The following is a 14550-nucleotide window of genomic DNA, read 5'->3' on the forward strand; positions in this document are numbered from 1 at the left end:
AGTTGGAATCAAAATCAGATTGTCATATTGGCCCAGGTAATTGCTTTACTTGGGTCAGAGACTCGATAGCTGTTTGGGAGGTAGTGGTGGTTGATGGTTAAATGATATGGATTACCTAATTTACCTTTAAAATAAAATGTTTCTCTGCCTTCCTTCAAATACACTAAATGGTAATCCCAGAGGATTGTACAATAAATGTATTTAAGTAGAGGAAAGTGTTGGAGCATGTAATACATTTAAGAATTGATTAAGAATGAATAGCCCTGGAGTAGAGTATGTATTATGATGTCTTAATTCTGAGATGGGATCCCTTAGTAGCAGAAGATTTTCTGTTTACTAGGTCAAGATCGACATCATTGATGATACGAAGTCTTTAAGCCTGAGGAGAGAAAGAGCCTAATACAACATTCTACAGGCCCTTCTACAATATTACCAAAGAAAAAGAGAGGCAGGTATTTTTTTTCTACCTGTTTTGAAGTTCTACCAATATAGGAAGGGTGCTAGGAAGAAATTTTTTTTCTTTAAGTAAATTTTTTATTAAAAATGGTGTATGCTGTTCGCTATTAATGATTTTTTAAAAAAGCAACTGGTGAAATCCAAATGACCAAAGGTTTGATTTTTTTAATCTAGTAAGGATTGGGAACCATTATTTCCCTGTACCAGACAACTTGGCACATCATGGCATATCTGATGAGCTATTTAATAAATGTTTTTTGATGATGACAATGGCCATTAAAACTTGTGTTCTTTGTGGGATTTGCCAGTTCATTCCGGAAGGACTCTCTGTGGAGTAGGGAGAAGTAATCTTATTAGTAAGTGGAGAGGCATCACCTTTTAATAGTATTGTTCTACTTCTCTACACTGTGTTTTTTGGTTCTGAGAGACTGTTGGGACAATTAAAGGCCCTGTTTTACTGTGAGTCTGAATAGGAATAGGTAATACTCATCTTTTGTACCCTATGATTAGTCTCTTTAAGCCAACTGTAGAGGAATCTTCTTTTCCTATTGAATTCCAGAACTGCCAGTTGAAGAGTGACATTTTTCTTGTGCTTCCTGCGTGTGTTCATCCTTCATTGCTGAAGAAGACCATGCCATCATAGAAATAATGACATGACTTGCACTTGATTTTGTTTTGAGTGAGGGAGGGCTGTGCAGGTCACCAGCCTCGCTTCTCCCCCAGAGCCATCTGAATCCAGTGACCAGATACTCATCAGGATGACTGGAGGTGACCCAGAATGAGGCAGTTGGGGTTAAGTGACTTGCCCAAGGTCATGCAGTTAGCTAGTGAGTGGCAAGTGTCTGAGGTGAGATTTGAACTCAGCTCCTCCTGACTCCTGCACTGGTGCTCTATCCACTGAACCACCTAGCTGCCCCTTGTGTTTTCTAACAATCAAAGAAACAAGAAGTAAGTTTCTGCCTTCCTTTCTTGTGGAAGGAAGATTATTTCACACATATGCATGTGTGTTCAAGCAAGATTATTTTACAGAAATGGTACGAAGTGTAAAAGTATCCTCAGTTGTCCCTGTTGGTTTGTTTCTTTAAAGATGACTACTAAATACTAATATCTGGGTCGTTTGTGTCAGTATCTAAATCAGTATCTATTTCATTGCTATAATACGAAGTGCTCAAATGTTTTGTATTATTTTAGTCATTTTCATTAGCAGGTCTGAAGTTGTTTCAGTGTATTCAAAGTGCAAAATTTCTTTAGTGAATTCAGGTTAGAAATTTTTTCTCTCATTTTTATCAAACCTTTTCCTTTTGCATCAATTTGCTTCTGAATACCTTATCCTCCCCCATATAGTAAGCCATCTTTTATAACCAAGATTAAAAAAAGATAGGGAAAAACCCCGTAATTTAGCAAAACAACCAACCCATTCACCATATCTGACAATGTTTCATTCTCACCATGCCCCACCTCTGCAATGAAGAGAAGGAGGTGTTTTGGTTCTATCTATGTACATTGAGCCAGTTTCTATGTGGCTTATTTGATTCTTCTGGTTGCATGCACTCTTTGGTAGTTCATGTGAGTTTCTGTGCTTCTCCGAATTCTTCATATTCCTAGTGTCCTAAAACATGATAAAATGAGAATTCATTGATCAATCAACAAACATTTATTAAATGCTTTGTGTGAGACACTGTGCTTCTAGGCACTTAGAAACAATTCCTACTCTCAGTGGATTTATATTCTAGCAGAAGAGACAACCTAGGAATATGTAAGTATGTACAGAAAAAATGTAATAAGAATAAATATAAAGTATTTGGGGAGGGAAGAATTGGGGAAATCAGGAAGAGCTTCCTATAAAAAGTGGTGCTTGAGCTGTGTCTTGAAGGAATATGAAGGGATATAAAGGAGGCAGAAGTGAGGAGGGATAAGTTTCCATTATTATTGATGGCCAGGGCAAAGGTACAAAGATGGGAGTGTGCCAGATAGAGAAAAGGCAGTTCAGGTTGCATCCTTCCATATGGCAGCAAAAGTAATGTCCTGTGAAACTGGAAATATAGGTTGGGGCAGTTCACCACGGGTTTTAGCAGTTCACCATGGCATTTATGTTATCCTGTATGGTAATAGGGAACCGCTAGAGTTGACTGAATTACAGGAGTGACATTTTATGCTTAAGTCACATTTATGCTTAAGGGAAATCATTTTGGCATCTTTATGGAGGAGAGACTAGAGTAGGGGCAAATCGTGAGATAGGGAAAATGACTAGGAGGCTCTTACAGTAATCTAGTAGAGCAATGATGAAGACTTATATGAAAGTAGTGGCTGTGTAAGAAGAGAGAAGGGAGCAGATGTAATTAATGTGCTACACAGTTAGCTGTATCATCCCCCAAAAAGTGTCGTCATAAATATTTTTATGTAGATGGGACCTTGCTTTTTTTTCTTTGACCTCCTTGAGAGAAAGACTAACAGTGAGATCTGTGGGTCAAAGGGTGTGGGTACATTAGTAATTTAAAAAAAAAAAAAAACATTGCAAAATACTCTTTTGAAGGTTGGACCAATTCAGAGCTCCAACAGCAGTTTATTAGTGTTCCTGAATCCCTGTAGCCTCTCAAACATTGCCTGTTTCATTTAGATCAGTTAAATGTATCTGAGTGGAAGCTTTGGAGTTGCTTTGATTTGCTTAACAGACTCTTGATTGACCTTTGTCTCTCTCTGCTCCATTCCATTCTACACATTGGCCAGAGTAGTTTTCTTCACGCACAGTTTTGACCATATGACTCCCCTATTCATTTAATTCCAGTGGCTCTCTATTACTTCTAGGGTAAAATATAAATTGTAAAGCCCTTTTTGATCTGGCTTTAATTTGTCCTTCTGGTATCATCGGACCTTTTTCGCTTCTCCCAATCTGGGATGCAGCCAAATTGGTGTTTGTATCTATATCCCAGGAAACTCCATTTCCCATCTCCATGACTTCGCACTTGACATTCTACATGCATTTCAGGTATTCCTTCCTTACTCCTGCTTGTAGAGTCCCTGTCTTCTGTTAAGATTCAATTCAAAGACTATCTTCTGTTTGAAGCCTTTATGCCTCTCTCTTACCCCTCCCCAAACCCACAGATTCTGTTGTATTTAAATTAACACTATTTTGTTTGTTTATTTTAGATTTTTGCTAGACAAACTCACATGTACTTGTCTGCTTCATATCAACTTCTTGTGAGTGAGGCTTGTGTACCTGTATCCTTAGCATAGTATGTGACACATTCATAAATGTTTGTTGATGGATCGATTTAGAAAAATCTTTTATATGGCTGTTAATAGTTTGAAGTTCTTTTGAGAACTGTCCCCTCCCCAGCCCCACCCCCATTGGGGAACCTAAGAAATTACTGAGGTAAGAAAAGTCTAGTTCTACAAGGAGACAAAGATATGTATGTTGTATGTATGTAGGCATGTATATGTGTACACACACACTTTGATGTGTAAATTTTTCACCATTTTAACCTCTATATATCATGATTGGATTCAGTGTGTTGTGAAAATTGGAAAGGAAGAAACAGATATGGTGAAATATCACATACATAATACCTGTCTGTCCAAGTTAGTCATTTGATGAAAACATAGTAGCAGGGCTACTATACTTAGTTTAAAAACTCTGATTGATAGGCTGCTTATATCTTGACCACTTGAAACAATTCCTACTGTAATCTCTCATCATAGTATGGTTGTGACCCTGAGTTCAGGAAAACTATACTAGAGGAACACATAGCAGGATCTCACGTAGATAGATACATAAATATACATAGAAATAAACTTATTTGTACATGTATGCATATATCTTATTTAATATGATTTCCAGTATTTAATCATTAGATGATATAATGTAAAATGTAATTTGGAAAATAATTGAAAAAATATTGAAAACTGACAACAGTTGTAGGTCAAAGGAGCTTTTGAATGTTGCTGCATTTTATTTCGTGGTCCTATGAGTGAGCTCTTTCTCAGTTATTTCAGATGTGTGCCATGGAAGCACATATTTTTTTACACACACACACACACACACACACACACACACACACACACACACACACACACACACACAGGAAACCTGGCCCAATTCTACAGTATATAGACATTGGCACAGGATGGGTGCTGCTAAGAACTGGAAGGCGTATCCCCTCCTGAGTGCAATTCCAAAAAGAAAAAAAAAAAATCAACGGTGTCTAATATGCTGGCTTAACTGGATGCCAAAGAAAATTTGCCTCATGAAATGGAAATTTTGAAGCAATTCGAATAATGCCAAGAAAGATTAAACAAAAAGGCTGTCTCCAAGATACATCAAAGATGGAGCAAATAGTCTACAGTAGTTAGGATGTGCCAATGTAGCAATATTTAATTGCACTCAATGAAGCCAGTGTTTCTGGGGAATTTTCAGCTTTTTATGAATCACACAAAATTTCATTTTAAATTATTTCAGCGTTTAAGAGACTGAATCAGAGTCATAGATGTGGTTTGTCAAAATTAAAGTATTTGTCAGTCTGTTACTAGCAATTAATATTCATATTAACTAAATCATACATTTTTGTTGCCTTCCTTCAGAGCAAAAAGAAGCATTTGCCCTGAAAAGCAGGAACCATTTAGAAATTTCTTCATTTTTTGACAGTTATATAAGTCATCTAATGCTCCAGCTGGTACTATTTGAGAAGTTGCTAACTTCTCTGTTTTATGCTCTGCATTCAATCATCAACTGTTCCTGCCAGTTTTTTCCTCTTCTTTGTCATATGTGTGTGTGTGTGTGTGTATAGAAGTGTGTATATATGTGTATATTTAATGCATGTATATGTGTATGCACATGCATGTGTACATACATACACACATACATATACACTTATATCCCTTCCTTTCTAATTTCCAGCCATCACCAAGATTATACTTTGATCATCTTTAATTCTGGACGACTATAGCAACCTTCTTTCTAATTGATTCCCTACTCTCTAGTTTGGCAGAGGGGATATTTTGTGGTTGACTTTTTCTCAGATATTTTTCATTGTGGCACTCTGCTATTGAAAAACCTACCACTACTCCTTATTCCATCAAGTCTAGATAAATCTTAGACTGGTTCTCAGAGTACTTCATCCTTTCATTGCTCGTTCTTCCTTTCAACAATTTGAATTTAACATTGCCACTCTTACGTGGGAGAGGTACCAAACCATCAGGCATTGTTATATGCAAATACAAAGAATGAAACAAAACTTACTCTCAAGTTCGAACAAAGCCATGACATCCACATGGTTCATTCATTCCTATCACCTCTCCTTCCTGAATCATTCTTGAGAAACTGCTCCTAAGTACTTATTCATTTATTCATTCAACAGATATTTATTGCAATATGTTATGTGCCTAGCTTGTTGCTGAGCATGACTGTGTCCTCTGGGAGGGCTCTTGTATATCTACTTAAGAAGAGTTAGTTTTCCATTAGGTGGTGTGCTTCTTGAAGGCAATCGACTTTGTTTGTAAACTTTCTTTGTGTCCCTATGACTTAGAACAATGTGGCACATAGTAAGCATTTAATAAATGCTTGGGGACATCCAGACAACCCACAATCCAGGTGAGCTTCTAGTTCATTTATTGAACAGAATCAGCCTTCGGCCTTTCTTGGAGCCCTTTAGATTATTAGACTAGACTGGACTGGACCTACATGAAATTATTTTATGCTAGAGTGTATTCCTGGACCTTTATCTAGACTCATGAGCTTAGGTGGGTCCTAGAGATTCTTGATTCTTTAGTATGTACCTTTATGACCTAAAGGGAGATATGAGATTAAGCAGATAGAATTATTCTCCTGAACACTTTAGTCTTGATTCACCTAAATATGGAAACTGAGCAATAATATCTTAGATTGTAAAGGTGCATTGTTATAATAAAGGGGTTTATTCTTGTGAATGCCACTCTCATCATTTTCTTTTTATGCATTTTTTCGGGCAGGATTGATGTGACTCCAGAAACAAATGGATGAATGAATATCTACATGAAGAGAAAAACAATAAAGGTTAGTTTGTAAAATCTATCAAAGGTACTAAACTACTGAGTGATACGTATTTGCTGTGATTCTCATAGGCACAAATTGCCTCATTCAGAACAAATCCGAATTTTATTCCTTACTATTGGCCAACTCTTTTTGAATAAAGCTTGGCAAGTTAAATAAAGACTAACTCATTTTTCTTTATGAATTTGCCTGTCTGAATACGGAATCAAAGGTCAATAAGAATCAATCCATGAAATACAATTCTCATTGTAACTGCTTAAATATAATTCTTGACAAAGGCAAAAAACGTTCTATGAAAATCAGTCAGCCGTTAGTGTCTAGTGTAGAAGTCAGCAATTGTTGCCTGTGTGCAGCAGCATTGTTTGTAAAAATGAGAACTCCAGTAAATCTTTGGGGGTGGGGAATTGGGAACACTTGCTACAACTGATCATTGGGAAAAAAAAGGCAGACTGTGTTTAACATACTCCAGCTTCTACTAGCGTGGTTCCAATATCAGCACCATATGGTGCGTGATTGCTGTCAAATGCGATCTTCTTACACCTGTAGTCAGTAATCCTAAGAGATCTGAGATGATTTGGAAATGCTTCTTTTATGCAAGTAGCAACTGAAACCAAAAAAAGCGTGAATTTCCAACTGTGTGAGCAAAATTCTGGGCATTTCTTCATTGTTGTTGTGGAATTCATCTGAATTTATACAATGTAAAAGATAGTAGTTTAATTATCCTGTGCATTGTCCAAGGATAGATACCATGTTCAGAAGTCAGGAATTCGATGAAATGCTTTTCACATTGGTAATGATCTGAATCCTGCTGCATTACTGCTTCCCATCTGAGCATCTCATTTGTCCCTTTTCTTCTCCTGCTTCCTATCTTGTCCCCTTTACCCTTCCCAAGCAAATCACCTTGTGTCCTTTTCATCCCTTTGTCCAGTTTATGCCATCTGCATGGAGTTCCCCTACCTCATACAGCCCTAGTCTTTCCTGTATTTGAGTATATGCAGAAATTTTATTTTGTCCCTGAAGCTTTCCTGACAAATACTGGGAACTCTCCTGGGATGCAAATTTTATGTTCTTCATTTTATGCATAATTTTAATATAAATTTTCTTCGGTGTTTTAATAGTATGTTCATTTGTCACCATGGTCTTATATATTTGTCTGCATCAATGGTTTGTTTCTGAGGTTCCGTATATTTCTGGGTAGGGAATATGTCTCTGACTTCCTTGATAATGACAATGACGGGAAGATAAAGGCAGAGAACATTCTTGTGTCATTGCCATTTTGTGAGAATATAGTTATGGGTAGTTTTTTATAGATTACAATGAAGGATTCCTTAATAGGTTGCCTGATGAATTTAAATTAATTACTTTAATAACTCTTCCTTTTCATGGAAGGAGAAGGGAGATTCTCCTTAATCTTTATCTCCCGCAATCACACCCGTGATTCCTCTGCTTTTTGCTGTTCTTTTTTCCATAATGTATACTCTACAAATTTAGTTCAGAACAGATAATACTTCGATTGCTGTTTATTTTTATTTGGAACTTAAATTTTGTTCATAGAATTAGTTTAGTATAGTATGGGGCCATAATAGATACTTCATAGATGCTTATTGATTAAATGTTGTTGACTAGAATGTAAGAGTTGAAAGAAACTTTATTACCCAATAATGTGAAAATTCTCCTCCTCGTTATTTGTGTTCTGAATGTGAAAGTATATTTAGAAACTGAATAATACTAGATACTCTCAACAAAACTCACTAACTAAGTGCTTAAATGAGCATTATATCACGGAGACATTAAACAAGCTAGAATTAGAATTCATATTTTGTAGTTTTAGAATTTCCCCATCTAAAGTTTGGCATTGATGCTTATATGGCTACATTGAGATCACAGTCCGTGAACTTGTTAATGTTCCTTGATGGTAAGAGAACCAGTGGATTGATTATATTTGCATCAGATGTAGTTAATTTGAGGGTTCATTTGTATTTGAGGAGAAAACTTCAGGGTTAATTTTCAAATCTGTTTACAATATAGAGAGGATATTTAAAGTATTTCCACAGAGTTAAGGAAAAGTGGAAGACCTGAAGTCATCAGGAAGGTTAGTTGGTATTATCACCTTCTCTATAAATGAAAGGGGCTGAGAATATCACTTTTAGTTCTTTTCTTAAGTGCTCATTAATCAGGAGTGTGATAAGGCCTTGCTGTATATCCCTATAATGCTCTACTGTGCCTTTCCACACAGGCACTGATGCTTTAGCTTCATTCTGGGGATTTATAAAATTTCAGTTATAGCTGCTGAGAAAACCTCATATTTAGCAGCCTCACTCCTGCCCCCAATTCATCATTTCACTGTACCTCGATGGAGCCTTAAAAATGTTTCCATTAAACTGCGTACTTCATCCAGCTTTAATGCATTTAACCTTCGTCCTTTTCCATCTGCCATTATAAAATAACAAATAAATTCTAAGAAAGTTTCAGCCATCCTGTTTGCCTTCTCCCAACCATCAGAATAAAACCTGGTCTATACCACTCTTCAGAAGTAGCTCTGCCATGGCTTTCATAGCCTAAATGGTTTCTTGTTTATGGGTCTGGATGTTGGCTTCACTCCATTTCCTTTTCAACTATTTCAGTGTGTTTACCCAGTTGCTCCTGTTCCTCAGCAGCTGGCTTAGGGCAGATATCCAAGACATACATATGCATGTACATTAACACAACTTATCAGAATCCATACTGAAAGTCTCACTTGATGATTATTACCGATGAGCTACAGCCTAAGCCAGGTGGATTTGTAGTTAGGTAATTTTCCCTTTTGGATTTGAAAACCAAAATGACAATTGCTACTCTTTCTAAGAAAGTTGTGCTGGTGTTTTTGTTTTTATTTCTAAATCATGTTCTGTTTTGTAGTGGTAAAGAATTTGCTGGCGTTAGACATCTTCTCCTTCATGATGGTGTTTCAGCACCAGGAAGGGCACCAGTCCAGGCATAACTTTTGATTGAACAAATCAGCCATAGTCCTTCATGATGACATGGCTTATGTAAATGAAATGTATGGACAGAATAGTCTGCGGCCTTAAGTGTTCATGTCAGTTAGCATGTATGTAATCTACTTAGTAGAATATCATTCTGGATCACTTTACATTTGTGTCAAGTCACTTAACCTTTGAATGTCTCACTTTTCTCTTCTGGCAAATAAGAAAAAAAGAACATTCTGACCTGGCACACAGGAATTTGGTGGTGGTTTAAGTCATTACTGAATACATTTATAAGGCACACCATTTCGTGTAGTATTTTAGGCTGTACTAGCTGTGGGTGGCAAGGGGAGCTAATTTCATCTGAGGGAAATTATCCTAGAGTATGGGCTGGCAGGATTTTAAAAATGATGTGCCAAAATTGTAATTTCCCCCTTCTTTATGAGATGTGGTGGGTGGGGTGTAAAGCATTGAAAAGGAAGAGAGAGCTGACTGTATCCCAGGCTCTGATACCATGAGAACAGGGAACTGAGGTGCTGCACATCCTCCTGAGTAAGGAAGGGAGAAGGAGCATTCTGGAATTCAGCTGCTGCTTTCATAGTGGGAGAGATGGGGGTGGGGTGTAGTATTGGCAGAGTTAGAGCTCCCTATAATATATGTTATAAGGCACAGGAGTAGTAGGTTGCCAGCCCTTGTCTTAAGACCTAACATTGTTCCAGGGAAGATACCAGCCACTAACAAAAGACAGTGCGTATCGTAGTTTGTTATTTTGTTATGTTTGTCCTTGACCATGACGTTAGGGAAATGATGACATGACTTGCAGTTGACTTTATTTGAGTGAGGGAGGGCTGTGCAAGGTCACCAGCCTCACTTTCTCCTTCAGAGCCATCTGGGTCCAGTGGCCAGATACTCATCAGGTTGACTGGAGATTGCCATTTTGTTATTTAAAGACAAAGGAGGAAAGCTTTTATGACTGAGAAACAAGGCTGCACAGCAAAATTGCCTTTTGAAATTAAAGGTGTGAGTAATCACAACATTTTGGCCAGCATCTATTGAAACTTATTTGTAATTGGAGAAAATGCTATATATTTTTTTTCACTAGCTGTTTATAGTTGTTCTTCACCTGAGCTTTTGTATGTTTTTCATTCATTTTACATTTCAGGCACAGTATCAGTGTAGCATAAATAATCCTTTGGGTGAAAAATATCAAGTGTCATAAAAATAATGCAAATATGCTCTAAACATGATATTAAATAATTTTGATGTAATGAAAAAATTTGAACAGGGACAAAATAGTAATTGATTATTAAGAGCTTTTACTGAGGTCTAGTAGCAGCCTGGTTTTATTGAATGTAGAACTGTAAAATCCCTGTTAAAATAAACTCTTTTTTTGTAGGTGCCATTGCTAGCAGAGAATTATTTTTAATGCTAATAATTTCCTACTGCTCTCTAAAGAGAACTTTGTGCTAATGAAAACATGAATAATTATTGACACAATTAAGTGCCCAACTTCTCAATCTCACACATTATTCAACACTTCTTTGCTATCTCTTTAAGTCTTACAGAAGGTTAATAAATATTTCTTATTTAAATGTCAGTTGATTATTAATGTCCAACACTATTTCAACTAAATGTGTCTCTATAACAAAAAAGTGAACTTATTCTTCTGTGGTGTATTAGAAGAATATTCACAACTCAGTGAAGTCATTAAAAGGAATACTCAGTATAAAATTGGAGGTTTTGGGAGAGTTTTATCTTCCTTTTTTTCCTTAACTTTCTTTAAAATTTGCTTCCGTATGTCAGGCTAAATCTAGTTAACCTTACCAAGAGGCAGTTCAGAAGGAGAACGAAGTCAGTTATTTTGAGGTGGAAACAAGTAAATGAGGTAAGTGAATAAATGTAACAATTTATGACATTAAAATCTAGGTCTTAAAGAAGAGTGATTCCCTTTTTGTATTATATACAATTTCAGTTTCTACTTGTTGCTTCTAGGGGAGGAGGAGCATGAGAGAGGAGACAAGGGCTTCAATTGAATAAAAAAGAAATAAATTGGGGTGATTTTGATGAAGAAGATCAAAGATTGAGTCCAGTGGGGGAATTGGGAACATTCTGAAGATATGCTGAAGTAGAAAAATGTGAATTGTAGACTCAGTCTGGAGGAAAAAGAGGAGGACTGAATAGGAAGGATGCCTAAGGAACCTCTCATAGATAAGGAAAAGGCAACTTCCATAATGGAGAGAAGGCTGCATTTAGAATGAGGAAGACATACTAATTTGTCCTGTGCCATTTGGTACATTTGTGACCTTAGGCAAGAACATTAGACTTTGAGCTTTACTTCCCTCAACTGTAAAATGTAGGTGCTAGATTAGGTGGCTTCTAAGGTCCTTTCCAGTACTTAATCCATGATCCTGTGATCCTAAAGTAATTGGCCAGGCAAGTTAAGTAGCAAATGGTAAATAAAACAAATTAGTAAAGTAAAGTAAATGGGTGTAACAGCAGGCACCCTGACACTTCCAGGATGTCCTGCTAGCACAAGTCCTTAATCTGCTTTTCTAAAAGGAAAGCAACTTTTGAGGGGTCAGCAATCTTCTTTCATCACATATACCAACAGAGAAAATACAAGCAGAGAAATAAAGAGCAACAGACAGGGCTGCTAACTGTCTGACCCTAAGCAATACATATGCCACAGATCAACAGACAGATCCAACTGTCTGACCATTACACACATACATAGTTACCAGAGAGAGGGAAGCACCAATATCTGGGTTTTCAGAGTGGGGGTAGGGGTCCTTAACAGCTACCCAGAGTCTCATCTGGCACATAAACCTTCTTCCAAAGAGAAAGCCCCCAAAGCAAAACCTCACTTCAGAGTATATACATATATATTTACATATATGTATGTGTGTGTATCTGCATATACACGCACACACACAGATATACACTTTTCAGAGCCAGAGGGCATCAGGACCCTCATGACCCAGTGTTTCATTCATAATTAACAAAAGGTGTGGGCTTTCCTACCAAACACACCTCCCCTAAACAAGCTTCCCTTAATGTCCACCTGAGACCTATTAATGGATGAGTGGGATAAAGGGGGGAGATTTTTAACTCTAATTAACATTACACTGCCTAAACCAAATAAAAAGTTAATGAGAAAAAGAAAAGGAAGTAGAGTTATGACTGTAAAGTTATTGCTGAAACACAGAAAAGGAACCTGGCTATGACTGTCAGCTTGATATGAGGTAATAGAAGGTTATACTTCTTTACTAAGTATTTAGACGGTGATGAGTAAATAACCACAGATTTTTAAAAATAAATCTGAGACTTTCAATTAGGAGAGAGAAGAAGATGAACTTTGTAGTGACTTTCATTACTTGTTCAATATTTGTATTTCTGTCCTTGCCAAGTAGCAGCTCACTATGTACTTTTCCAGTCTTGGCTGGTCTTCCTTTGAGACCAGAAAATGAAGGGCTTTGAGGAATCCCTGTCCAAACTTCAAGTTATCAGGGACAATGAAATGTAACTTTAAAAAATGGAATTGTAATGGAGTGCATCTAACAGATGCTTGTAAGAATTCATTCACTGAATGTCTTGCAAATTTAATCAAAAGAGCTAAAGGCTGAACATGTTGGGGGAAGAAGAAAAGTGGCTGTATATCTCCACTTAATCCAGTACCGTAGACAATAGCTACAATGAAGGAAGACTAGCAATTGAAATGCCTAGAATGTTAGAGGAAATAATATTCAAGAAAAGAGCCAATAGTAAAGCCCATGGCTTCAAACTTGCACATACCAATGCCAAGCAAGAGTATCCATAGGTCCCACTGCAAAATAACCAGTTTGACTCCACGACTGTCACTGAAACTAGGTAGGATAGAATGTTTGACCTGGTCATGGACTGTGGATGGAAGTATCATGGACTGTGGATGGAAGTATATTATGCAAAAACAATAGGTAAAAGGGAGGAAGGGAACATTAAGGAGGTAGTCTTACAGGAGGAAAACTAAGAACTAGAGGGGATATTGTTGGTGGATGATTTTTGTATGAAGATTCATGTAAGGAGAAACAGAAGCAATTTTATTACTACCATTTCTCTTCAGACTACCAGGACAGAAAGAAGAAATAAATAAGAAATTCAGGAAGCGGATGAGCCTAGCACTGAGGTATGGTGGTTTCCTATCATAGTGCTGATGGGGAACGCAAGTTACCTTAACATGTACTAAAGTATTAATTTTACCAAAAATAGGACAGCCAACAGTTTCCTAATTTGTCCCAGTGATAATTTCATTTTTTAAAAAGGTCATAAGGACCAGAAAGAGGGGAACGTTTCCTTCTGCTCAGATTCTCAGTAACCTAGAACTCCTTGAAGGGTTAGAAACATAGAACTTGTTGAAGTCAGGGGCAACAATGGAATTGGGGGAGGAAGTAGATTCCCTCCGAGTGTTTGTGATAGAGAGAGTGTGTGTATGTGTTCATCCTTCATTGCCAAAGAAGACCATGCCATCAGAGAAATAATGACATGACTTGCACTTGACTTTGTTTTGAGTGAGGGAGGGCTGTGCAGGTCACCAGCCTCACTTCTCCTCCAGAGCCATCTGAATCCAGTGACCAGATATTTATCAGGATGACTGGAGATGACCCAGGATGAGGCAACTGGGGTTAAGTGACTACTTGCCCAAGGTCACACAACTAGTGAGTGCCAAGTGTCTGAGGTAAGATTTGAACTCAGGTCCTCCTGACTCCTGCATTGGTGCTTCTATCCACTGCACCACCCAGCTGCCCTTGTGATAGAGGAGAGAAAAGCTGGGTTTAGTTTTATATGTAGTCTAGAATTTAGGAAAGTAGCTTTCAGAGTCACAGAAGAATTATTCTATCACATACAGGATATGCTTCTGCCTCCTCTGGACTGCCATCACTTTAGCTGGGATAATCTCTAGTTGTCCTTGTCACTGGACCCAAGTGGCTTTGGAGGAGAAAGTGAGGCTGGTGACCTTCCAGATAGAACATTTTGCTCTGTCGACTGCTCTAGCTACATCCCAGAGATTGTAGTATATTGTCTTATCGTTTTAATTCTCTTTCAGATATTAAGTATCTATTTAGGTATGTA

At 37.4% G+C, this 14550-nt stretch overlaps 1 protein-coding gene across 3 annotated transcripts in view; it reads left to right on the forward strand.

The window, feature by feature from the left end:
- The window catches only part of KLF12 (KLF transcription factor 12), a 561576-nt gene that overhangs the window by 169323 nt on the left and 377703 nt on the right, over positions 1-14550 (forward strand). For all 3 annotated transcript variants that reach the window (XM_072622304.1, XM_072622303.1, XM_072622305.1), the window contains exon 2: positions 6421-6484. In XM_072622304.1, coding sequence (XP_072478405.1) covers positions 6452-6484 — 33 coding nt within the window. In that variant the 5' untranslated portion in view covers positions 6421-6451. The remainder of the gene's footprint in view (positions 1-6420; positions 6485-14550) is intronic.

This window comes from Notamacropus eugenii, chromosome 6 (genome assembly GCF_028372415.1).
Source record: "Notamacropus eugenii isolate mMacEug1 chromosome 6, mMacEug1.pri_v2, whole genome shotgun sequence".
Taxonomy (NCBI): domain Eukaryota; kingdom Metazoa; phylum Chordata; class Mammalia; order Diprotodontia; family Macropodidae; genus Notamacropus; species Notamacropus eugenii.